Source organism: Medicago sativa, chromosome 5 (genome assembly GCF_051527215.1).
Source record: "Medicago sativa cultivar Bolivia chromosome 5, Bolivia_mono, whole genome shotgun sequence".
Lineage (NCBI taxonomy): Eukaryota > Viridiplantae > Streptophyta > Magnoliopsida > Fabales > Fabaceae > Medicago > Medicago sativa.
The window spans coordinates 64864143-64888689 of NC_140753.1; the positions used below are offsets into that span (position 1 = coordinate 64864143).

The window sequence follows — 24547 nt, forward strand, 5'->3', positions numbered from 1 at the left end:
TTTGGTTTGATTTTACGAAATCAAATAAAAGAAATTAGATTTGATTAAGAAAATATGAGAGAAAGATGAGATCAGATCCGTCGAATCCTCTAAGTTCCCCTAATTGGTCTACTGCGCCTATTTGTTATGAATTCTTTTCTAATTTACGACGATTAACAAAATAGCCCTAATCAATCCCTTGAGTTAGGACCCTCTTCTTAAACTACAACCCCTAATTCCTTAGGTGGTCTAATAATTCTTGAAGGTTTTACCGAACGTTAACCTATTATCACTAACAAACGATTATCTATTCCTAGACTAACCCTGTTTATTAGAACAATTTAATTAGGTCTAAGTTGAAAGCCATGGTCAGTGGTCATTCATTCTCACGAAATCAAGTTATATGTGATCAAGATATAAAAAGCATTAAGAACAATTGAATTGAATAAACTAGAATTGAATTCATAAACAAAATAGAGTTTCACAGCAACATGTGTCAATTAGGGTTACAAAGATTCATCTCGGATCTAATCTCTAAGAGATTTAGCTACTCATAATCGAGTTTACAAATAGCATAATCAATGAAATAATTAAAACATACATGAATTGGTAAAAGGATGAAGAAATTGCCCTTCTAGCCGTCTCCGATGTCTCAAAATCGCGCTTTGCTCTCCAAAATCGTAACCCTTGTTCTTCAGATTGAGTGCAGTATTTATAGAAGTCATGGGCCTGACCCATCAAAATCGCGCCGCGCCATGTATATAGGCGTGCCGCGATTTCCCTCAAACAGGGAGGATATAATTTTGCTTCAAAAATCGCAGCACGTCTTGAAATTGGCGTGGCGAGATTTCCTTCGAACAGACTTCAATATTTAAGCTTTTTGCACTCCAGAACAGTATAAATTGCATGAGAACTCTATCAAAATGTCACAATAAGTCCTAAAAATTACGTAATGACAGCATGTCATCAGTATCCTAATACAACAATCAAACATCAATAGTTTTAACAATTGTTTGTTCAGTATGGACAACCGGATCTTTGATGCTTCACCAGAATCGGTATTCGAAGCTCAATCTTAGGAGTTGACTACAAATTCACAATCAATTATATAAAACCTATTGAACGAATGATATCATCAATATATCACATATAATGATGTTGTATTAAAATCATATATCACATATATGATATTGATCAATCAATTTTAATTAATATTTAAATTTAAATAATAAAATATTAACACTTAATATTCTATTTTATTAACGGATTTGCATTCCAAATTAATTCCTTATAGAATATCAAAATATTAGCAAATCAAATATTTGCGAAAATATTATCTCTTAAAACAATTTTAAAAGATAATCTAATTTGATTTGTTTCCAATCATGTTCCCGTCGATATGTATAATCGATATGTCGATACTTCACCAGAAACGGTTTCTGAAACATCAAACAAATCGAAAAGCCATGCACAGAAAACATGATACGTGCCAATTTTAATTCTCTTTATTATTTAATTCCGATTCAAAATGTTTAATCATATTAAAACATAAAGTAGTAACAAAGCAATCCGATTCATGGTTTCGTAATTGGCTCTGATACCACTGAAGGAAAATCGAATAGAAGAATGGAGTAGAAGCAGCGGAAAATTTTCGATTTTCATTCCTTGGATCATTACGAAATTCAAACATGAATCAGTGATTCGATTGTTACCTTGAACTGTGGAATCTGAAAGCTAGAACTGGAAACTGGAATCTCGATCACAACCAAGAAAGCAGCAAGCAGCAAAGCCTCTAGCAAGTCCACACGAACAGTGCTCCTCCAAAACTCTGTGCTAGCCAATGAATTGGAAGTGCAGAGAAGAAAGGGGTTGCTTCAAAACGTGTAACCAAAAACTTCAGCACCAGAGTTCTATTTATAGAACTTCTAGTGTGCTCTGCAAGTCATAAGTCACTATTGGGCTTCAGTAAGCCCAACAACGAGTTTAGTAATTTTGCTAACTAATTAGCGTTATTTACTAAACGCACCCCTTATATAAGTCATACTTATATATTTCTCTTTTGACTGTTCTTTGTGTGTGACCCTATAGGTTCTAGTCACGTTGGCAATAATATTAAATCTAATATTTAATATTATAAACAATGAGCGGTATCTAGCAACACATCATTGCTACCCAAGTGACAAGAATGTCAAGTGATCTGACGAAACCTTTCCATGATAATACTCATGTGTACACTTACTTCTTTGTCTCGATATCTTTATTGATCCCAAGGCATAGATATTGTCACCCTTGTATAGATCAATGTTTATATTCCTTGATTCCGAAATATACTGAATAACGAATAAGTCCAATATCTTATATTGACTTAGTTTGGCATGGCCATGCAGTTTTACAGTCATATCTCATCAAGAGGCCTAAAGATATATCTCCTATTTATGAGGAGGGACAAATCCCATCTAGGACACTCATGTCCCTCAGCATGATTCATCAAGTACCCATCAACCAACGTTATGGTTATCCTGTTACAGACAACGTTAGAATGGCAACAAAGCACTTGAGTCCACATCTAGGGATCATAGTGGTTTCAGGTCTAAGAGCGATATACATTATTATCATTGTGAGAATATCTTATGACATTTTCATAACATACTATGTAGTATTCTCACGGTGGGTCAATCCAGTATAAATATTACTCCTAATATTTATACCTATGTATAGACTTAATATCTCAATATCAATGACCCATGAGATGCGGTCATCAGTCTACATACATAATAGTCTTTATGCTTTATTATTATCCCAATTCATATTAAAGCTTGACTATGGATATGTTTAAGAATAGCGTTCTTTACGTAATGTAATCTCATGATTAAGTCACACTTAATATTCCATTACATGAACTATCTATTCTAGGGACTTTATTATTTTGAAACATAACAAAATCAATAAAGAAATGCCTTATTATTATATATATTCACAATATATATTTATATCAATATCATGATACAAAGCCAAACCCAATCAATATTGATTGGATATTAGGGCTTACTCCAACAGAATTAACGTTCCAATATTGCTTCCACGGTTATTCAATAACGTTAAGAGATTAATAGGGTTATAACTTAGGAAAGGGCTTTGATGCGAGAGATTGATCAAAGTGACTTAGTTAATTTATCGTAAAAACTGAGTAGTAATTGAGAGTAGAGAGAGGAAGACTTTTTCATATAAAGTAATAGTGGATTCACCGGCTTAACCATTCATCTCAATATAATTTTCTTTCAAACTCTTTTTATTCTAATCAAATCTGATTAAAACCAAACCTTACTACCTAGGGCAACCTAATACAAACTTTACACATCCTAACGTATAACGCGCTTGCTACACTTGAAATTAACACAGTCCTTGCGGATTGATATTTTTACTACTTCGATAGTTTTTGGTACACTTGCCATATATCTATCAAGTTTTTGGCATCGTTGCTGGGGACTGTTGAATCATTTCAACAAGGCAATTACGTTATAATTTAGTGCAATTTAATTTTCTATTTTTATTTTATTTTTTTGTTTTAGTATTCATTGATTACTTTGCATTGTACAGTGCTACTAAGGTATTTGCTGTTTATGCGAGGTAAGGTGAGCGCCGACGATCTCGAATTCAATCCAGAAATTGAAAGGACTGCTAGAGCACTCCGGAAAGCTGTCCGGTTGCAAAGGTTGGCTCATTCCGTTCCAGCGGGTGTTCGAGAACAAATACCGGAGCCACTCTCAACTGAATCTGAAACATCTACTTCTCCTAAATCTGCTATCATGGGAGATCCTGCACCAAGACCAAAGCTAGGAGACTATGGGTTAGCCACTCATCGCGGTCAACTAACCCACACTTTTCAACCAGCTAACCCCATTGCTTTCGACATCAAGACCACCGTTCTCAACGGTCTTAGAGACAGACAATTCGATGGGACCGAAGCTGTGAGTCCCCATGAACACTTGAGCCGCTTTGCTGAAACATGTGAATTTTGTGTGCAACCAGCCACCGTGACTGATGCACAAAAGAAACTCAGGCTATTCCCTTTCACTTTGACGGGAAGAGCAAAAGATTGGTTGTTAACTATACCAAACGGGACTGTCCAAACATGGGAGGAGTTAGAGCTGAAGTTCCTAGAAAAGTATTTCCCGATGTCTAAGTATTGGGATAAGAAGAGGGAGATTTCAAACTTCAAACAAGGGGAGAATGAGTCACTATATGATGCTTGGGAAAGGTTTAATTTGCTTTTGAAAAGATGTCCTAATCATGAGTTCACTGAAAAACAGTACCTCCAAATCTTTACTGAGGGGGTGATGATGAGTCTATGTTTAGTCTATTTTTATGCATTATTTAGTTTAGTTTTATTTAGATTTGAATTTATTTTATTACAATAATATTTCCTTTTTGAATCTTTTTACTACAATTGCATATTTTATATTTTAGGAACGAATATATGATGGAATGTGTCTTGGAGCAAAAGAAAGGAGTCTGGAGCTGATTTGGAGCAAAAATACGAAAGATTCGGAACAAAAATATAAAGCCCCCAAGTCAGAAGCTTGGCACGGCCCGTGCCAATATGTGGCACGGCCGTGCCACCTCACAGAAGGCCTTTTGCTGCTTTTTCTTCGGGCCCAAGTTACTCTGTTGTAGTTTTACTGATTAGCCCTTATAGTTGCTTAGATTTTAAGTCAATTGTAAAGCTATAAATAGAGTAGCACTCCATCATAAACATTCATCTTTTGTTCTTGGAATAAAAGTTCACTTTTATATTATTGTTCTTTTATTTTATTGCTTTCTCTCTTCTTCCCCCATGTCTACAATGAACGTTAGTGAGTAGACTTCTTTGTCTTGGGATTGTTGGATAAGTCTAATGACGTAATCCGGATCAAGCCAAGCCTTAAACCCTAATTATATGTTACCTTAATTTCTTATCTGAATTCACCGTTTTAACATGAATTAATTATTATCAAACTGTGGAAGCGAACGCGGAGGGTTTGATAATGGTTAATTCATCATCACAGATATCAATTCATAAAGCGAACGCGGAGCTTTGATATCCGAACAAGTGAATTTAGACAAGGGTTGCGAAACATGAGAATAGTCTAGCAAACCTTGGGACACATAAAGTTTCGATCTTCAAGGGTCCCAAAGGCAATCACCCATGAGAATAGGTGTGGTTGTTGGAGGGATACACTCACTGACTTCGAGAGAAGCTGTGATATGCTAAAGAGAAACTTGTCCTTAGAAATTAGGATTAACGCATAACTATAAGTTTAAGGCTTGCTTGTGAAAAGATTCGTTGTTATGATGAACCAATAATCCCAAGGCTCTTTTATTATTATTGTTATTTATCTTCAGCAATTAACCCCCAATTTTAAAATCTTTCTCCTCTTCTAATCATTCTCTAAAAAGTTAATTGAATTCACAACTCCCTAGCGGAACGATACTCTTTCTTACTACTATTACTTCGATAGGCCGTGCACTTGCGGTTTGGCCCTATCAAGTTTTTGGCGCCGTTGCCGGGGAGTTGTTGTAATTTGATTAACTTTTTTATAGTGGTTAGACCAAAAAAAAAAAAGATGTATTTTCGTTTTATATTTGTTTCAAAAAAAATATATATATATATATATATATTTTGCTTTATTTTATTTTATTTTATTTTATATATTTCTTTCTAAAATAAAAAAAAAATCTCTTTTGCTTTATTTCATTCTATTTTATTTTATATTTCTATCAAAAAAAAAAAAATCTTTTTCTATTTCTTCTTTTTCCTTTAACTTCTTGGGAAGATAATAACGATATGGCTAAGGAACGCTCTCTCAAAGAGTATGCAATCCCATCTTCAAATGAGTCATACGATGCTATTGTGTACCCAACGGTTGAGGACAATTTTGAAATAGAACCTGCACTTGTTCACCTAGTGCAGCAAAATCAATTTTTCGGATCACCCACTGAGGATCCGAATTTTCATATTTCAACCTTTTTAAGACTCAGTGGAACCTTGAATGCAAACCAAGAGGCCGTAAGGCTGCACCTCTTTCCTTTCTCATTAGGGGGTAGAGCTAGTGCTTGGTTTCATTCATTGGAAATTGGTTCTATCTTTTCATGGCAACAAATGAAGCAAGTTTTTCTTGCCCGATTCTTTCCCTATTCTAAAACCGTCCAATTAAGGATTCAAATCACACAATTCACTCAAAAAGATGGAGAATCTCTTTACGATGCGTGGGAGCGTTTCAAAGAAATGCTTAGACTTTGTCCCCATCATGGTTTAAAGAATTGGCTTATTATTCACATTTTTTATAATGGTCTTTTGTATACCACAAAAATTTATGTTGATGCAGCTGCAGGTGGAGCTTTAATGAACAAGAATTACACAGAAGCATACGCCTTGATTGAAGACATGGCTCAAAATCATTACAAGTGGACCGACGAGAGAGCCATCACTAATTCTTCACCCTCCAAAAAGGAGGCAGGTATGTATGAAGTCTCTAACTATGATCACCTTGCCGTTAAGATTGATGCATTAACCCAAAAATTTGAAAAAATAAATGTTAGTGTCATCTCTTCTTCTTCTTCTGCATCTCCTTCTTGTGAAATTTGTGGTGTATTTGGCCATTTTGGCATTGATTGCGAACTAGGTAGTGTTGTTAGAAGTCCTGAGCAAGTAAATTATGCTCAATATAATCAAGGGTTTAGAAACAACCAAATTTTCTCTCAAACCCCTCAAAATCTTTTTGGACAACAAACAACAACACCTAGTTATGCAAACAACAAAAGAGTCCCTCAAAAATCCAGCTTGGAATTTTTTTTAGAAAATTATTGTATTAATCAATCCGAGCAGCTCCAAGAGCTTGAAAATCAAACTGAATTTTTGAAGGACTCTCTTGCCAAACTTACATCGAAAGTAGACTCCATAGTTACTCACCGTGAGATGCTAGAGACTCAAACATCTCAAGTGGCTACTCCCTCTCAATCCTCCGAAGTCCTCCTAGACCAAACCGAAACCAACCCCAATAACCATATAAGTGTCATTACCCTTAGGGATGGTAAACAATTAGAGGATCCCATTGTGAAAGCTAATAACAATGAAGGAGAGATAGGATGTGATGAGCCTCAAAGTGAGAAAGTCATAGGAGAGAATGAAAAGTCATTTGTTTCACCATCTCATGAGCCTGAAATTCCATTAACACAGGGGTTTGATGAGTCCAAGTTAGATGAGCAGTTTATGAATCTTATTAAAATACTTCCAAACAAATTGCCACCTAAGCTTAAGAATCTAGGAAGTTTTTCCCTACCTTGTGTCATAGGATCTAAAACCTTTGAGAAAACCATGTGTGATTTGGGAGAGAATGTTAGTTTGATGCCATTATCCCTTTCTGAAAGATTGGGTATAGGATAGATGAACCACTTTCTAACCGTCAAGCTAATGACTCTAAACGAGCGCTTCGTGGGAGGCAACCCATGAATTTTATTGCTTTTATTTTTGTTTTGTGTTATTTTAATTTGTTTTGTAGGTATTTGTCCAAATATGATGCAAAAAGGGGAAAGAAAGTTGAAGCCAATGACCAGAAAAAAAAAAATCCAAAAAAAAAAAAAAAAAAAAAAAAATTCTTCCTTCTTTTTACAGAAGCTTGGCACGGCCCGTGCTAATGTTGGCACGGCCGTGCCAACCTTTCAGCCAAAAAAAAAAAAAAAAATTTTGAAAAAAAAAAAAAAAATTATTATTTTTTATTTATTTTTTTTATGTTATTCAAAACAACCTCTTTCATTCTTCCTCCATAACTCTCTTCAAACTTCACCAAATCATAATCTCTCCACCAATCTTCATCAATAAACTCAAAAACCTTATTTAAACCCCAACCCCATCACAAAACCCTAACCTTCACCCAAAATCCACACCAAGTCAACTAAGGTCAATTGGAATCAAAGAAGAAAGGTAAGTAGACTGAAGACTTCAGAAGTGGTGCAACCAAGAAGCAATCAACAACTCATAATCATGGGATCCAAATCAAGGATTCCAAGCAAAGAAATAGGTACAATTCTCTAATCTCTAGAACTATCTATGCTTGCAGGTACCCTGATGATTAATGTTATGGATAGACTAGGAATGGATGAACATATGATTAGGCTGTTGAATAACACAACCCTGTGCTTAGGTACCTTCAAAGGGTTATGGCTTGCACCATATAAAGTAGGAAAGAGGTAGGAATGATGAGGATTGATGAGCTGTTGTTGTGGGCTATGCTTTATAACCATCCTATTAACATTTGCCATTATTTGCTTGATTATCTTGTTTTAATTGTTAAAAAGAAACCGGATGATAAGGGTGATATAATGGTAGGTGGAATCATCACTTTTATTGCTAGGAAGTTTGGGGTGAGTGTGAATCAAGGGATCAAGAGGATAGAGGGGAACTATTATCTAGACTTATATACTCTCACTACTTTGTCCTTCCTTAGAACTCATGACCCTACTCACAATTACCAATATGAATGGAGAACTATTAGAGCTTATTGTTTGATTATTCTACCTAATCCGGACTTAACTATTCTGGAGGTGGTGGAAAATTTGCTTTATGTTGGTACTAACCCACAGGTACATAATGATGGTGATGATGATGGTAATAAAGAGGAGGTAGGTGCAAACTTGCACCATGAACAAGAAATCGGTGGATATAATGATGAACGGCGGGCATGAATGCAAACCAAAGTTCAAAGAATAAGCACCGAGCAACAAAAATAAGGTGTTGAAAGTTACAATGTCCAAAGGAGCAATCGAATAAATGAAGAAAACAATCAAATGCTCCAAAACATGATGCAACACCTTCACCTCCAAAGTCTCACTATGGACTTCAATAAAATTGTGAGCTTTCCTCTTCCTCTACTCTTCTACTTCTTCTTCTTCTTCTACTACTACTTCTTCTTCTTCTTCTTTTATTTTTCTTTTTGAATCATTGAGGACAATGCTTCTCCTAAGTGTGGGGGGAGCCTAATAAAGTGTCTAGAGTCGTAGTGTTCCAAACTCCCTTGAACTTTATTCTTTTGTTTTGTTTTTATAGCGAAAGGCATGATTAAGTAGCTTGTTTTTAATGGAAATCGTATGGCATAAAAAATTTTGTTGTCTTTTCTTAAAAAGGGTGTTTCTTGTGCATCAAAGCAATTTCTTGTGTTTTTAGTGTTCTTGCTATACCCATATCTTGTTTTATTGTGAAAAACTCTCCAATGAGAAAAGCACCCGGTTGCAATCTTTGAGCAAGTGTATGAATAGGTATTTTAAGGAGCACGTTCTATCCTTAGTGTTAACTTAGACCCTTTAAAGTCTTTAGAGTAAAAGTAGTATAAGTTTGTGTGGGAAATTAATCAATTGTGCTTCAATGTTATATTCTTAATTGTTAAAAGTTAAATGGGGCGGGAGAATGGCACCAACATGTGGGGGAAAGGACAATCCCTAACTTCCTAATTGTGGTGGTGACTCCCTAATTTGAACTTAAAGTGAAACAAATTCATCAATGCTAGGGGGAAAGGACAATTACATCCAAAAAGACTTCCTACGCGGAGATGAAATAAAAGAAAATTTTGCAGCACTGCTTAGGGTGATTTTGAATCTAGGGGGAAAGGACAATTACATCCAAAAAGACTTCCTATGAGGATAGATAGCCCCTAAGCATCTGCAGCCCCTTTGTGCTTAATTGTTAATTTAATTCAATTTTAACTTAAATTCCCATCACTCTTATATGAAATGAAGAAAGGACTTTTCTCGGTTACTTTAGCATTAAGGATAGAACATGTTCCTCATAATATCTGTCTTATACAGGAGCAAGAAAAAGGTTGGACTGCACACACACACTCACTTAAGACTTGTTGTTGGGTTGAATAGGTTCACAAAGAATACTTGAAGTAGTAATTAGTCCACTTGAAACAAAACCTTAGGAGAGACTTGTGTTTTTAATTGTGTTGCCATGGTTTAATCTTTCTTGTTGCTGCTATGTCTATTGCCTTTTGCTTGAGGACAAGCAAAGATTCAAGTGTGGGGGAGTTTGATGAGTCTATGTTTAGTCTATTTTTATGCATTATTTAGTTTAGTTTTATTTAGATTTGAATTTATTTTATTACAATAATATTTCCTTTTTGAATCTTTTTACTACAATTGCATATTTTATATTTTAGGAACGAATATATGATGGAATGTGTCTTGGAGCAAAAGAAAGGAGTCTGGAGCTGATTTGGAGCAAAAATACGAAAGATTCGGAACAAAAATATAAAGCCCCCAAGTCAGAAGCTTGGCACGGCCCGTGCCAATATGTGGCACGGCCGTGCCACCTCACAGAAGGCCTTTTGCTGCTTTTTCTTCGGGCCCAAGTTACTCTGTTGTAGTTTTACTGATTAGCCCTTATAGTTGCTTAGATTTTAAGTCAATTGTAAAGCTATAAATAGAGTAGCACTCCATCATAAACATTCATCTTTTGTTCTTGGAATAAAAGTTCACTTTTATATTATTGTTCTTTTATTTTATTGCTTTCTCTCTTCTTCCCCCATGTCTACAATGAACGTTAGTGAGTAGACTTCTTTGTCTTGGGATTGTTGGATAAGTCTAATGACGTAATCCGGATCAAGCCAAGCCTTAAACCCTAATTATATGTTACCTTAATTTCTTATCTGAATTCACCGTTTTAACATGAATTAATTATTATCAAACTGTGGAAGCGAACGCGGAGGGTTTGATAATGGTTAATTCATCATCACAGATATCAATTCATAAAGCGAACGCGGAGCTTTGATATCCGAACAAGTGAATTTAGACAAGGGTTGCGAAACATGAGAATAGTCTAGCAAACCTTGGGACACATAAAGTTTCGATCTTCAAGGGTCCCAAAGGCAATCACCCATGAGAATAGGTGTGGTTGTTGGAGGGATACACTCACTGACTTCGAGAGAAGCTGTGATATGCTAAAGAGAAACTTGTCCTTAGAAATTAGGATTAACGCATAACTATAAGTTTAAGGCTTGCTTGTGAAAAGATTCGTTGTTATGATGAACCAATAATCCCAAGGCTCTTTTATTATTATTGTTATTTATCTTCAGCAATTAACCCCCAATTTTAAAATCTTTCTCCTCTTCTAATCATTCTCTAAAAAGTTAATTGAATTCACAACTCCCTAGCGGAACGATACTCTTTCTTACTACTATTACTTCGATAGGCCGTGCACTTGCGGTTTGGCCCTATCAGGTGACACCTAACACTAGGATGTTCCTAGATGCTTCAGCAGGAGGTAGTCTCGAGAGTAAAACTGATCATGAAGTTCAAGCTTTAATTGAAAACATGGCTAGCAATGAGTATCGTGCTGAAGCGAAAAAGAAAGAAAGAGGAGTGTTTGGGGTGAGTGATCAAACTGCAATCTTAGCCAACCAAGCAACCATGAACAAACAAATAGAGACTCTAACTAAGGAGTTTCAGAACTTCACATTGGCACACAAGTCACAACAAGTGGCTGCAATCAGGTGTGATTTATGTGGTGAAGGACATGCTAATGGCGAATGTGTACCTGAAGGAACTAGTGAGGATGCCAGCTACATGGGATGTTATCAAAGGCAGAATCAATATTATCCTTCACAACAACCACAAAGAAAGTCTTCAGCTCTTGAGGAAACTATGATTAACTTTATGAAGATGACCCAAGGAAACTTTGAAGAAATGAAGAAGAGTCAGGAGGCTGAAAGAAAGAACAATGAAGCTTCTAGAAAGATGCTTGAAACCCAGCTGGGGCAATTAGCTAAGCAATTGGCTGAACAAAATAAAGGGGGATTTTCAGGTAACACGCACGAGAACCCTAAAAATGAGTCTTGCAAAGCTATTGAATTGAGAAGCAAAAAGGTTCTTGAACCTTTAGTTCCCAAGGCTCCCAAGAGAGTAGTAGAGGAGGAAGGTGAAATGGGAAAAGAAATTGAACATGGTGAAGTCGAAAATGAGAATGATCAAAGAGTAGTTGAAAATGAAAGGAAGAAAAAAACAGAGGGAGAAAAAAATGAGAGATTAATAGATGAAGACTCAATATTAAGGAAGTCTAAGAGCCAATTATTGAAAGAGGGAGATCAGCCACAAATTGTTCCATCATATGTAAAGCTTCTCTACCCTCACTTGGCCAAGAAGAAGAAGAAGGAGGAAGGTCAATTCAAGAAGTTCATGCAACTTTTCTCACAACTTCAGGTGAACATTCCTTTCGGTGAAGCTCTTGATCAAAAGCCTATGTATGCTAAATTCATGAAAGACTTGTTGACAAAAAGAAGAAAGCCAAAGGATGACGAGAACATTACGCTTTCAGAAAATTGTAGTGCAATTCTTCAAAAGAAACTTCCACCAAAGTTAAAAGATCCTGGTGCTTTCACTATCCCTTGTTCTATTGGACCGGTAGACATTGTGCGAGCCTTGTATGATTTAGGGGCAAGTATCAACTTGATGCCCCTTTCTATGATGAAAAAGCTGGGATGTGGTGAGCCTAAACCAACAAGAATGACCCTCACTCTAGCTGATAGGTCGATATCTTACCCTTTTGGTGTGCTTGAAGATGTGCTAGTTAAGATCAATGAGCTAGTATTTCCAGCTGATTTTGTAATTTTAGATATGGCTGAAGATGAAGACATGCCACTCATTTTGGGAAGACCCTTCCTAGCAACAGGACGTGCTCTGATTGATGTTGAGATGGACCAGCTCGTGTTGAGATTCCACAACGAGCAAGTGGTGTTTAATATTTTTGAAGCCATGAAACATCAAGCTGAAAATCCTAAGTGTTACCGAATCGATGTGATTGATGAAATAGTTGAAGATGCTTCTCGAAAACCTCAACCAACCCGACCTATGGAAAAGACACTGATTAATTCTATAGAAAATGATGAAGATGTTGAAGCGGTTGAAGTGAAAGAATGTGTTAAGCAACTTGAGGCAAGCAAAGAACAAATTCAGCAATCACCACTTGAAGACATCCTTGGCAAAAAATATGGGGATTCAGAGACTTTGAACAATGAAAAAGAGAAAAATCCTGAATTAAAAGAACTCCCTTCTCATTTGAAATATGTCTTCCTTAGCGAGGACTCTTCCAAACCAGCAATCATCAGTAATACATTGACACCTCTAGAGGAAGAGAAGCTAATGAGAGTGTTAAGAAGTAATCAAGGAGCACTAGGGTGGAGTATCTCCGATCTTAAGGGTATTAGTCCAGCGTATTGCATGCATAAAATACACATGGAGGCTGAATACAAACCTGTTGTTCAACCTCAAAGAAGACTAAATCCGACAATGAAGGAAGTAGTCAAGAAGGAAGTACTAAAGTTGCTCGATGCAAGTATGATTTACCCTATTTCTGATAGCTCTTGGGTGAGTCCTGTTCATGTGGTACCTAAAAAGGGAGGAATGACGGTGGTGACTAATGAAAAAAATGAGTTGATACCTACACGCACTGTCACCGGTTGGAGAATGTGCATAGACTATCGGAGATTGAATGTTGCAACAAGGAAAGACCATTTTCCTTTACCATTCATGGATCAAATGTTAGAAAGGCTGGCTGGCCAAGCCTTTTACTGTTTCTTGGATGGGTACTCGGGGTATAATCAGATTGCTGTGGCTCCGGAAGATCAAGAAAAGACAGCCTTCACTTGTCCTTTTGGTGTATTTGCTTATAGGAGAATGCCCTTTGGGTTGTGTAATGCGCCGGCGACCTTTCAACGGTGTATGCTCTCCATCTTCTCTGACATGATAGAGAAGAACACCGAGGTATTTATGGACGATTTTTCAATGTTTGGTAAGTCTTTTGATCAATGCTTGTTTCACTTAAATGATGTACTTAAACGATGCACCGAAACTAACCTTGTTTTGAATTGGGAAAAATGTCATTTTATGGTTACCGAAGGTATAGTTTTGGGGCATAAAATAAGTGCTAAAGGCATAGAGGTGGATCAAGCCCAGATAGAGGTTATAGAGAAACTTCCTCCTCCTCTCAATGTTAAAGGAGTTAGGCGTTTCTTGGGGCATGCCGGTTTCTATCGGCGATTTATAAAATATTTTTCAAAAATTTCCAAACCCCTTTGTAACCTCTTGGTCAAAGAAAATGATTTTGATTTTGATTCTGAATGTTTAAATGCTTTTTCTTTGATTAAAAATAAGTTGGTGACTGCACCAATAATCATTGCACCCGATTGGGAATTACCGTTTGAACTTATGTGTGATGCAAGTGATTATGCTGTTGGTGCAGTCTTAGGCCAACGAAAGAACAAATTTTTCCATGCAATTTACTATGCAAGCAAGGTTTTAAACGAAAATCAAGTGAACTATTCCACTACTGAAAAGGAATTGCTTGCAGTAATCTTTGCATTGGAAAAATTTTGTTCTTATCTAATAGGCTCCAAAGTCATTGTTTTTACAGATCATGCAGCTTTAAAATATCTCTTAACAAAAGGGGATTCGAAGCCTCGGCTGTTGAGGTGGATCCTTTAGTTGCAAGAATTTGACCTGGAGATTCGTGACAAGAAAGGAGTCGAGAATGTGGTAGCTGATCACCTCTCAAGGTTGGACAATGAAGAAGTAACAAAAAAGGAGAGGGCCATCACAGCCGAATTCCCGAATGAAAAGCTGATGGCTATTGAAGAAAGGCCTTGGTTTGCCGACATGGCAAATTTTAAGGCTGGTAACATAATTCCGGATGATATGGATCAGAACCAGAGGAAAAAGTTTTTCAAGGATTCAAACCACTATTTGTGGGATGATCCTTATTTGTTTAAGGTAAGTGTTGATGGTTTGATCAGACGTTGTGTTACAGGTACGGAAGCTAATAGTATCATGTGGCACTGCCATAGCTCAGCGTATGGGGGCCACCATAGTGGAGACAGGACCACTGCAAAAATCTTGCAAAGTGGCTTCTGGTGGCCCACTCTCTTTAAGGATTGCCAAGAGTTTGTAAAGCGCTGTGATGAATGCCAAAGAACAGGTAGTATTTCTAAGAGGAATGAAATGCCCCTAACCGGAATCATTGAAGTCGAACCTTTCGATTGTTGGGGCATAGATTTCATGGGACCATTTCCCTCCTCTTACTCTTATCTCCATATACTCGTATGTGTTGACTATGTTACCAAGTGGGTTGAAGCGATACCATGTGTTGCTAATGATGCCAAAACAATGGTAAATTTATTAAAGAAAAACATTTTCACTAGGTTTGGAACTCCTAGAGTCTTGATCAGTGATGGGGGGAAGCATTTTTGCAACCATCTTCTTGAAACTGTGCTTAAAAAGTTTAACATTAAACATAAAGTTGCAACTCCCTATCACCCTCAAACTAGTGGTCAGGCAGAAGTTTCAAACCGTCAGTTGAAACAAATTTTGGAGAAAACTGTAGCGTCTTCTAGGAAGGATTGGGCTAGAGAGTTAGATGACGCTCTTTGGGCATATAGAACAGCGTTTAAGACGCACCTTGGGATGTCCCCTTATCAGCTAGTTTATGGAAAAGCTTGCCATCTCCCAGTTGAATTGGAACACAAAGCCTATTGGGCCATCAAAGCCCTAAATTTTGATCAGACTTTAGCTGGAAAGAAAAGATTGTTAAAACTGAATGAACTAGAGGAGATGAGGTTGCGTGTGTACGAGAACGCCGTAATTTACAAAGAAAGAACCAAGAGATATCATGATAAGGGGATAGTGAGGAGAGAATTTTATATTGGACAACTTGTTTTGCTGTTTAATTCCAGGTTGAAGTTATTTCCCAGGAAGTTAAAATCTAAGTGGTCCGGACCCTTCGTGATTGTAGACATGTCTCCTTATGGAGCTGTGCAATTAAGCAAGCCTGGGGCACAAGAGACTTTCAAGGTTAATGCACAAAGGCTGAAACCGTACCTTGGAGGCGAACTCCCTAAGAATAGAGCGGGAGTGGTGTTGAATGATCCTTAGGGGTCATCACAAGTCAAGCTAGTGACAGTAAAGAAGCGCTGGATGGGAGGCAACCCATTGGATTTAGGTCCAATCAGGTATTGTTTATATTTATTTACTGCATTTTACAAAACAAAAACAGCAAAAAGATTTTTATGAAAGCTGAAAGCAAAATTTTTAAAGTGATCGTGGCACGTTTGCTGGAGAAACTATGATCGCGACACGATTCTACCTTGAGCTAAAAATCAATCACAACTGCTCTCCCTTATATAACCATCTCACGAATTTTTCACCATTCTCTCCAACCCCCTTATCAAGACCTTGCCAAAAATCTCCTCTCAATTCCTCCCCTACCACTCAACTCAATTACCCTTATAAATCTTCATCTTCATTACCCTTAAAAGCATCAAAGTCCATAAAAATCTAAAAAAAACTGTCAACACTAACTCCACAAATGACCTCTGCATTCAATAAACATTCCAGGACCCCCCATCAACCAAACTGCCACGAGAACCTACTTATTGGAAATCTGACCATAAAGTGCTGGTGACAAAGAGGGTCGTCTTCAATCCAACTTCGCTCGTGGGAAGGAAGCTAGTGTGCAGAGTGCCAATGAGTTTTATGCAGGCTTGCAAGGAGCTGATACGGAGGCCATTGATGATGATGAGCAGTGATGGACTTTGAGTCCGATTTTACTTTTCAGCCTTCTGTATTTTGTTCTTTTTATTTTGATGTACTTTTTATTCCGTTTGAACATTTTGTTGGTGTGCACTTTGTTTAACTTTAATCCCCACTGTTTGTGATGCTTTCCTTTGTTTATTATTGATGAATCTGTTTGTTTGTGGAAATTTATCAGTTTCATAACAATGCTATACCAATGATATGCCAAAGAGTTCAAGGAGGATGATGCCTAATTCAAAGGGAAGTGTTCGGCAAAGGAAGTAGGTAGCCACAACTCCCAGATATCTCAACTTGTAAGGTCCATAGCCAAATTTTTATTTTTCCAATTTTACATATATGAGTGTTCCATGCAACTGCTGTTTCTAGAACTTGCGATATTTCTCTATTTGTTGATTGGTCTTGTTTTCTACACACTAAGGCAAAGTGCTTGGTACCTTGAGCCTTTTTGAGCCTACCTTGATTTATGAATTATTTATCCTTTGTAAAGCCAATTTGAGCCATTAGGTATAGATCCTTTTTGTTCGGTGACAAGCCACATTACAAACCTAGAAGACCTTAGGAATCAATGTCCCAATTATTTGTTTGAAGTAAGCTCTTTAGGTTGTGAAATGTTCAAGTTTAGGGTTGCTTCTGGAATTAGCAACTTACTAAGTTTGGGGTGGGGGTACTAGAGAACCAAGAGAAGAAAAATTGCTAAATTCTACATTTTATCTCTTGAAAAGAACTTGGAAATGTGCAGAAAAAAAAATGAAATGAATGAAAAGAAAAAAATCTTGTGTATGAGACCAACAATGTTTATATGTCTCAAAAGAATAAGTTCTCTAGTACTCTTTTGTGTTCAATTTGAAAGGAAGGATTGGTTTTCTGTTTTGTTACCAAAGATATCCAAGTAGTATGAGCTTAACTTCATTGTTTTATAACACTACTTCCCAAATTATATCCACCTTTCACCTAAGCCCCGTTATAACCCTGAAAGACCTTAAAAGTGTGTACTTGACTCTGACTTTGATTGACAGTTTAGAAATTTTTCAAGCATATGGTAATACAGCAGACCTGCATGATGATTGTGTGACCCTATTCAAACAATTGCGTGGAGTTGTGGATTTGGTGGTATGAGCTAGGCATCCGGTACATCATTACACCGGAAAGGAGTGAACTTTTTAAGCATATCATTGGTTGGTAAGTTGTTATCTCACTGCGATTTTTCCATTTGCAAATTTGATTCCTTGAGGACAAGGAATGGTTTAAGTTTGGGGTTGTGATGACAGTGCATCAACATTAGTTTTTAAGTCATATTTAGGTCTTTATTATAGCATTTAGAGAGTCAACTGCAATGAATTCATGGGGAAATCAAGCTAAAACAGGAACAAGAGCTCAAGAGAAAACTTCAAGAAACCAAGGAAAATTGCCTAAAACTCAACCATCGTGCCACGTTTATCACGTTCGTGGCACGTTGAAGGAAGCGTGGGACAAAGGATTCAGCACTGGAATTTTTGTGGCACGAAGCAACATGCAACGTGCCACGATGGTTGATTTTGTCTGCTTCCACGTAGGATTAATGAAGCATCGTGCCACGACCAGCCCGTAACGTGACACGATGATGGGCTTTTCTGAAACCCTAATTTTCTTTCTATAAATATCCAGCTGCTAGCAAGGGTTTTGGTACCGATTATTATTGCGATTTTGAGCATCAAGGACGACACGAGACCAAGGAACGAGCCCTGAATCTCATACCAACACCCTGTTGGTTAGATTTATGTATGTTTTCTCTTGTTATTTCTTATGATTGTTTAGCTATGAGTAGCTAAACCCTTAGTTTGTTTAAGCCATGATGAAACTTTTGTAATATATGATTTTGTAGTTGAACTCTCTCTATAATCAATGCTATTCAGTTTTTATTCAGAATTACTTGTGTTTATTGCTTTTCATGATTATTGCTTTGTATGACTACTAGCCCTAGCTTCTTACAATCACATGAATTGATCTTAGGAATTGAATGACTACTAGCCCTAGCTTTTAATACTGAAATAGTAATTTTTTTTGACTCAACACTAGGAGCCTAGAGATAGGAAATTGAGGGTTATGATGCATGAATTAACGTTCCAATATTGCTTCCACGGTTATTCAATCACGTTAAGAGAATAATAGGGTTATAACTTAGGAAAGGGCTTTGATGCGAGAGATTGATCAAAGTCACTTAGTTAATTTATCGTAAAAACTGAGTAGTAATTGAGAGTAAAGAGAGGAAGACTTTTTCATATAAAGCAATAGTGGATTCACCGGCTTAACCATTCATCTCAATATAATTTTCTTTCAAACTCTTTATTTTAATCAAATCTGATTAAAACCAAACCTTACTGCCTAGGGCAACCTAATACAAACTTTACACATCCTAACGTATAACGCGCTTGCTACACTTGAAATTAACACAGTCCTTGTGGATCGATATTTTTACTACTTCGATAGTTTTTGGTACACTTGCCAGATATCTATCGTACACTATCCATTGGGTACCCATTGTCATCCCTAGTTGTGTAGATATTATTGTGCTTATCACTAGTACAATTGAATGGATATTAAACAAGGATGATGATGTAAAATGCGACCGAAATCATAGGAGATGAGTATGCTTTCGAACAAAAGAAGAATATAAATAGTGTCATGCCCCAATTTTTGACCTAAGATCCTACATTCACGCGCCTTTTAACCCTGAATCTTCTTTGAATGGATATTAAACTCATTTTTTGGTTTCCGGGCCCGCTTTTATTTTATTTTAATATTAGTCTTTTTTATTTATTTTATTTTATTTTTATTAGTTTTTATTTTATTTTAGGAGGGGAAGGGAGGGGAGTGCTCACTTTTACTTTTTAAATTATGAACAATGCAAAATGTTTTTTTTAAAATAAATTAAGTGTTTTTGAAGTTTTATATGATCATTTATCATGTTGTTAATTCAATTTTCAAAAAATCATTTTATAACGTCCGTAATTTAAAAAAGAAAAATAAACCCTCCCCTCCCTTCCCCTCCTAAAACCTCCATCCAAACACACCCTTAATGTATACATGTACTTTACTAACATGTAGGTACGAACCAGGGCTCCCTCCAATCAAAAAATTGCTACATTCTTGGTCGTTAGATAAGACCAAACGATCTCGATTTCAATGCAATTTCTAATTTATCTTGACGCATTAAACACATCATGTTGTTGATTCAAGATCCAACGATCTAAATTTCAAGCTCGCCTTTTAATTTTAAAACAGGTCACAAGTTGCATTGAAATCTAGACCGTCCGATTTTGATCCAAAAACTGGAGATATGTTGAATTTGTGAATGCGACAATTTTTAATGTGTGTGATCCATATCGACAATTTTTAATGTCTGGTCAACCAGATCAGTTATTTTTTTGGACGAAAGAATTATCATTTACTATTCTCTTTGATTAAAAATGTGTTCGACTCATCGTTAAGTTGTGTATTGAATTATTATTTGAGTGTTACTTTTCCCACCCTATGCATTTCCTCGCGCGCCCTATTTTTTTCCAATTTTACCCCTTGTCCGGATTTTATTTTCCGGATTTCATTGTTAGAAATTTGCAGAGATATCCGGATTATATTACCCGGAATAGTGTTTTACCAGAACTTTTGCAATTGTAAGGTCTACAATTCGTAAAAGAAAATGCAAATAAACAATAAAACTTAAATAAAAAGACACAAACATAAAAACAATTCATTTTATTAATATATGAACAATACATTACAATAATTTTCAAGCTTTCAAGCTTTTTAAGCTTATTACATAATATCCTAAATCTATTTCTAATCCAATCCTATTACATAAGCTATACCAGTGGCTCCAGCTCTAACTCCAGCCACTGATGAAGAGGAAAGAGGGTGGGAGGAAAGAAGATGGCAGGGAAGAAAAAAATTTGTTGGTGGGGAGACAGAGGGGGCACAGGGGCCTCTAGGGAACAAGAGACCATGATGGTCAACATGACACCCAGACAAACCCACCTCATATTCAGACTAACCCCTACCCTATTGACCGATCATATGACCCCTGATGGATTTCCAAAGAGGCCTCTTTCTATGAAAGGCCAACGATGGAAACACATCGTTGTAGAAGAGGAGAAGAGAAAAATGAAGAAGGTGTGAAATTTTTTGAGAAAATGAACCATATTTATAGGGGAGGGGGGTTAAAAAACGTGTGGGAGGCCATCAATGCCGATCAAAAAACGTGTTTTTACACTTGACCACCGCCCAAAACGTTTTTCAAACATTTTCTTTGTGGTGCAGACCACCGGCCAAAACTTCTGGTTCAGTCCGGAAGATATAATCCGGATTACGCATGCACTCCGTATTACGTATTCCGGAAAAAGACGATAATGGGGTGTCCCAAAGTGAAACTTGGGACGTTGTGTATGGTGAGGGTTGGTTCGGATTGTATAATCCAGATTGCTTCAGCATTGGATTCTTCTGTGTGGCCTGAATTGTACCGACAATTTTTGTGGTCCACAACGCCCAAATGCCTCTATAAATAGGGGTACCTGTTTTCATTACAAGTAAACTACACCAGAAAATCATGGAATTCCCTGGCTTTGATCCGAACACCAAGCTAGCGGTAGTCTACTACAACGGTGGAACACCACCCCATCTGTTTAGGATTCACGACGATGTCACCCTATCCGGGCTGAAAGATGAGTTGGATCAACTCAACCGTCAACTCAACCGCAGAGACACGAGGAGGGTGGTCGGTGTTGAATATCGATGTCCATTGTCCGACTCAGTCGGATCTCTACGCTTCAGCCATGTAATATCCCGCTTGTCAGTATCAGAATATTACCAGTCGATCGTGCCAAAGGATTAATGTTACGAAAATTAGGAACGACGGAAGATATTATTATGTAATATCAGTCAAGTAAGGACTTACGTATCAGTGTCAGGTTAAGCGCGACCAAGACGAAGGGCATTTAAGTAAACTCGCACAAGGGAGTATATAAGTGATTTTGGGGGTGGAAACCTCATAATTTCTTTTTCTTTCTCTCTCTAGGTCTTGAGAGAAAGAATTATCTCCTCCTTCTCTCTGAGATGTCGCCCATCTCTCCCTCTCCAATCCATCCAAGGCTTTCCAAATCATGCAATTGGTAACCAAACAAGAATCATAGAAGCTTCAAGGACAAGAAACAACAAAGAGAAAGGATTGAGCAAGCAATCTTGGCTTAGGGTTTGAACTTGGGAAAGCTTGGAACTTGAGGAATCACGAGGAATATGTTAGGTGAGTTCTTAGATAGAACCCACCATTGGGATTATGTGTTTAATTGCAAGCAAAACATGAATAATATTAAGATTAGGAAAAATGAGAATTTTATACCCTAGCCTTGATCTTGTGTTGTACATGTTAATATTGCTATGAAAGTTTTTTTATAAGGTATATATGTTGCTGGATGTTTTGGTGCATTGTAGGAACCATTAGAATGAGTTTTGGGTCAAAAATTGCAGATTTGGTACCACAGACCCGAAAAACTGCGCTATTAGCGAAATCTACGCTAATAGCAAAATTCTTCAGGATGAGCCACGCCCCAGGTGAGCTATTAGCGCAGCTCTCTGGTTTTGGCCAACATGCTTTTGGCTTGTTGGTCCATCCTAGGGTCGGTGGTGCATTCCATAACCTTTCTTTCATTGTTTCATAACTTTGTAACCACAAAACAACATCTAGGCAATGCACATAACATCAAATGATCCTCGAATCAAGAATCATGGTAATCTTAACATGTACAACAAGAATGGCACGAGAGAGTTTTAGCCGAATACTCGGGTAGAAATGAACTAAGAAAGGGATTAAAAGTAGAGCCTTGACATAGTTTGTCAAGAACTAGAATAGTTAGTAAAGGAAAAGAATGTTAAGCATGAGTAGTATGCTTGATTAGATGCGAAGTGATATAGAGTATTCTCTTCGTATAGGAACTAGAGTGCCATACGAGTATGGCAAGACGTGAATTGATTAGATATCTCTTCACGTAGCAAGTTAAGCAAACATATAGTTTACCTTTAGATGGATCGTATAGGAATCCGAGGTAAAGAGATAGTATGTATAGATTTAATACTCATGCATTTATTAGACTCAAACTTTATTAAAGCTGTGAAGCGATTAGATATCTATTCACATAGAAAGCTTAAACAAGATGTAGGTGTCGTGTCTCTTGTGATCCACACTAGGTTGGACATAAGGGGTTTCCACTAGCCGTAAGGAACCCGCACACCACTGAGGGAGTGTCGTTGGTTATACCTTAGATAGGTTCCATCGGTTAGATAGGGATTGTGCTCGGGTTTATTCCACCCCAGGTCTCTCCATAAAATGAACTCAGATAGTACTTGTATGTTACACGCTAACTTAATCAATGAACCTGACTATGCATATTATTAGTCATATTTATGTTATGTCATAGAGCCTTGACGTTGATCATCAAGAATTAGTAAAGCCTTGACGTAGATCGTCAAGAATAGCAGAGCATAGACGTAGATCGTTGAAACTAGTATGATAGCAAGATAAGATATGTTGTTAGACACAACGTAAGTATGCATAGAGCAATAGAGAAAGTTATGCCGATGATGATCCTAGTTTCCCCTGATCGTCCGGTTTAGAATTGTGTCATGATTATGTTATGTTTAGGCCTCGATGCGTAGATCGTAATCTTGGCAAAGCGGTCCTAGATTCCCCTTAACCGCCATGAAACGTATAGGAAGTGAAGCCTATAACAAGTGAGATAAGCCTATGACGGGTCTAGCATGCACTACCGTCTGGGAAACATGAGCACACACGTATAATCAACCGCCAGGTTGTATTTTAGACACGTGGTGACTGTAGGTTTTCCCCGAGGTTACCTATAGCCTAGGATTTAGGGGAACTCACTGAGACATTATGTCTCATCCCAATCCTTATTTGTTTCAGATAAACAGGTTGGATTAACAAGCTAGTAGCCGAATGGATGATGCGACAAGTGTTCATTTGTACCACTGCAGGATGTATGGATAATCAAGGTTGCATATAGTATATTTATGTAAAGTTGAGTTGTATTTATGTTGTACAAATGCATTTGTTGTATAAGATTATTCATTCGAAGTTTTAATGCTGTAAAATTTAATGTATCCAGTACTAAACTAATACACATGCTAGACTTTCTAGATACGTCTAGTATGGGTGTTACATTTGGTATCAGAGCAGGTCGATTCAGATCGTGCCTTTGGTCATTAAGTTATAACAAAGGTAGTGGGACCATTGGGTTTCGGGTAAATGTTCTAGTTGTTGTTGTTAGTTGAGTCTGATCAACTCAATTTAGCATTCGACGATTAGAACAGATGCCTGAGAGCTGAATAGGACCCATGAGGAATGAAGTATATGATGAAGATGCACTGGAAAGTGTGAACTCAGAAGTAAGAACTCGGAATGAGTATTAGTAAGAAGTTGATTGTGCCAGTAGGTGGCCGGCGAACTAAGCAAGTAGAAGTATGAATCCTCCGGGAATGTAAGACAATGTTAAGAAAGGACGTTTAGACAGCGTTGGGTAAGTTGTAGATGATACTTCGTTTACCATAAGTGAATAGTATGGAAATATCTTAGTAGGATATGAAGCTTCAAAAAGAGTCGTTGTTGGACACAGATGTAGTGCATAGAAAGAAGTCGATGTATGTTGACGGAACTAGTAGACTTTCAGGAGTAGTGTTATGTTATTGAGATTATGGACTTGTACGTTTAGAGTGGACAAGGTTTTAGTATTCGGGAAGTTTTATAAGACATGATGAACAAGACATTAGTTTCTAATGTGCCTTGAATTGAACCGAATGATGTCAATGCTTGCCATGCAAATGTTATAGAATTGTTTTAAGATGTTTAGAAGGAATGATATGCATTGGGATACTTGAGGAAATAAGATTTTTTTTATGTAAAATATGATTTTTGGAA

At 37.1% G+C, this 24547-nt stretch overlaps 1 protein-coding gene and 1 non-coding gene across 2 annotated transcripts; one reads left to right on the top strand and one right to left on the bottom strand.

The window, feature by feature from the left end:
* Window positions 1-6166: 6166 nt before the first annotated feature.
* Window positions 6167-6273, bottom strand: LOC146924027 (small nucleolar RNA R71). The gene has a single exon (XR_015012980.1). It is a non-coding gene; the product is annotated as a small nucleolar RNA R71 (small nucleolar RNA).
* Window positions 6274-12246: 5973 nt separating this feature from the next.
* Window positions 12247-16583, top strand: LOC146924028 (uncharacterized). Its single transcript, XM_085711811.1, has 6 exons — window positions 12247-12553; window positions 12632-13204; window positions 14525-14772; window positions 15280-15614; window positions 15732-15872; window positions 16451-16583. Exons 1-6 carry the CDS (start codon window positions 12247-12249, stop codon window positions 16581-16583), a joined length of 1737 nt encoding a protein of 578 aa, XP_085567937.1.
* Window positions 16584-24547: the final 7964 nt, after the last annotated feature.

Bases quoted from the DNA above. Each gene is read 5' to 3' on its own strand.
- LOC146924028 (XM_085711811.1), top strand. From the start codon at position 12,247: ATGTATGCTAAATTCATGAAAGACTTGTTGACAAAAAGAAGAAAGCCA. The intron at 14,773-15,279 runs GTAAGTGTTGAT...GTGCTTAAAAAG, and splicing joins ATGATCCTTATTTGTTTAAG to TTTAACATTAAACATAAAGT. The intron at 15,615-15,731 runs GTTGCGTGTGTA...GTTTAATTCCAG, and splicing joins AATGAACTAGAGGAGATGAG to GTTGAAGTTATTTCCCAGGA.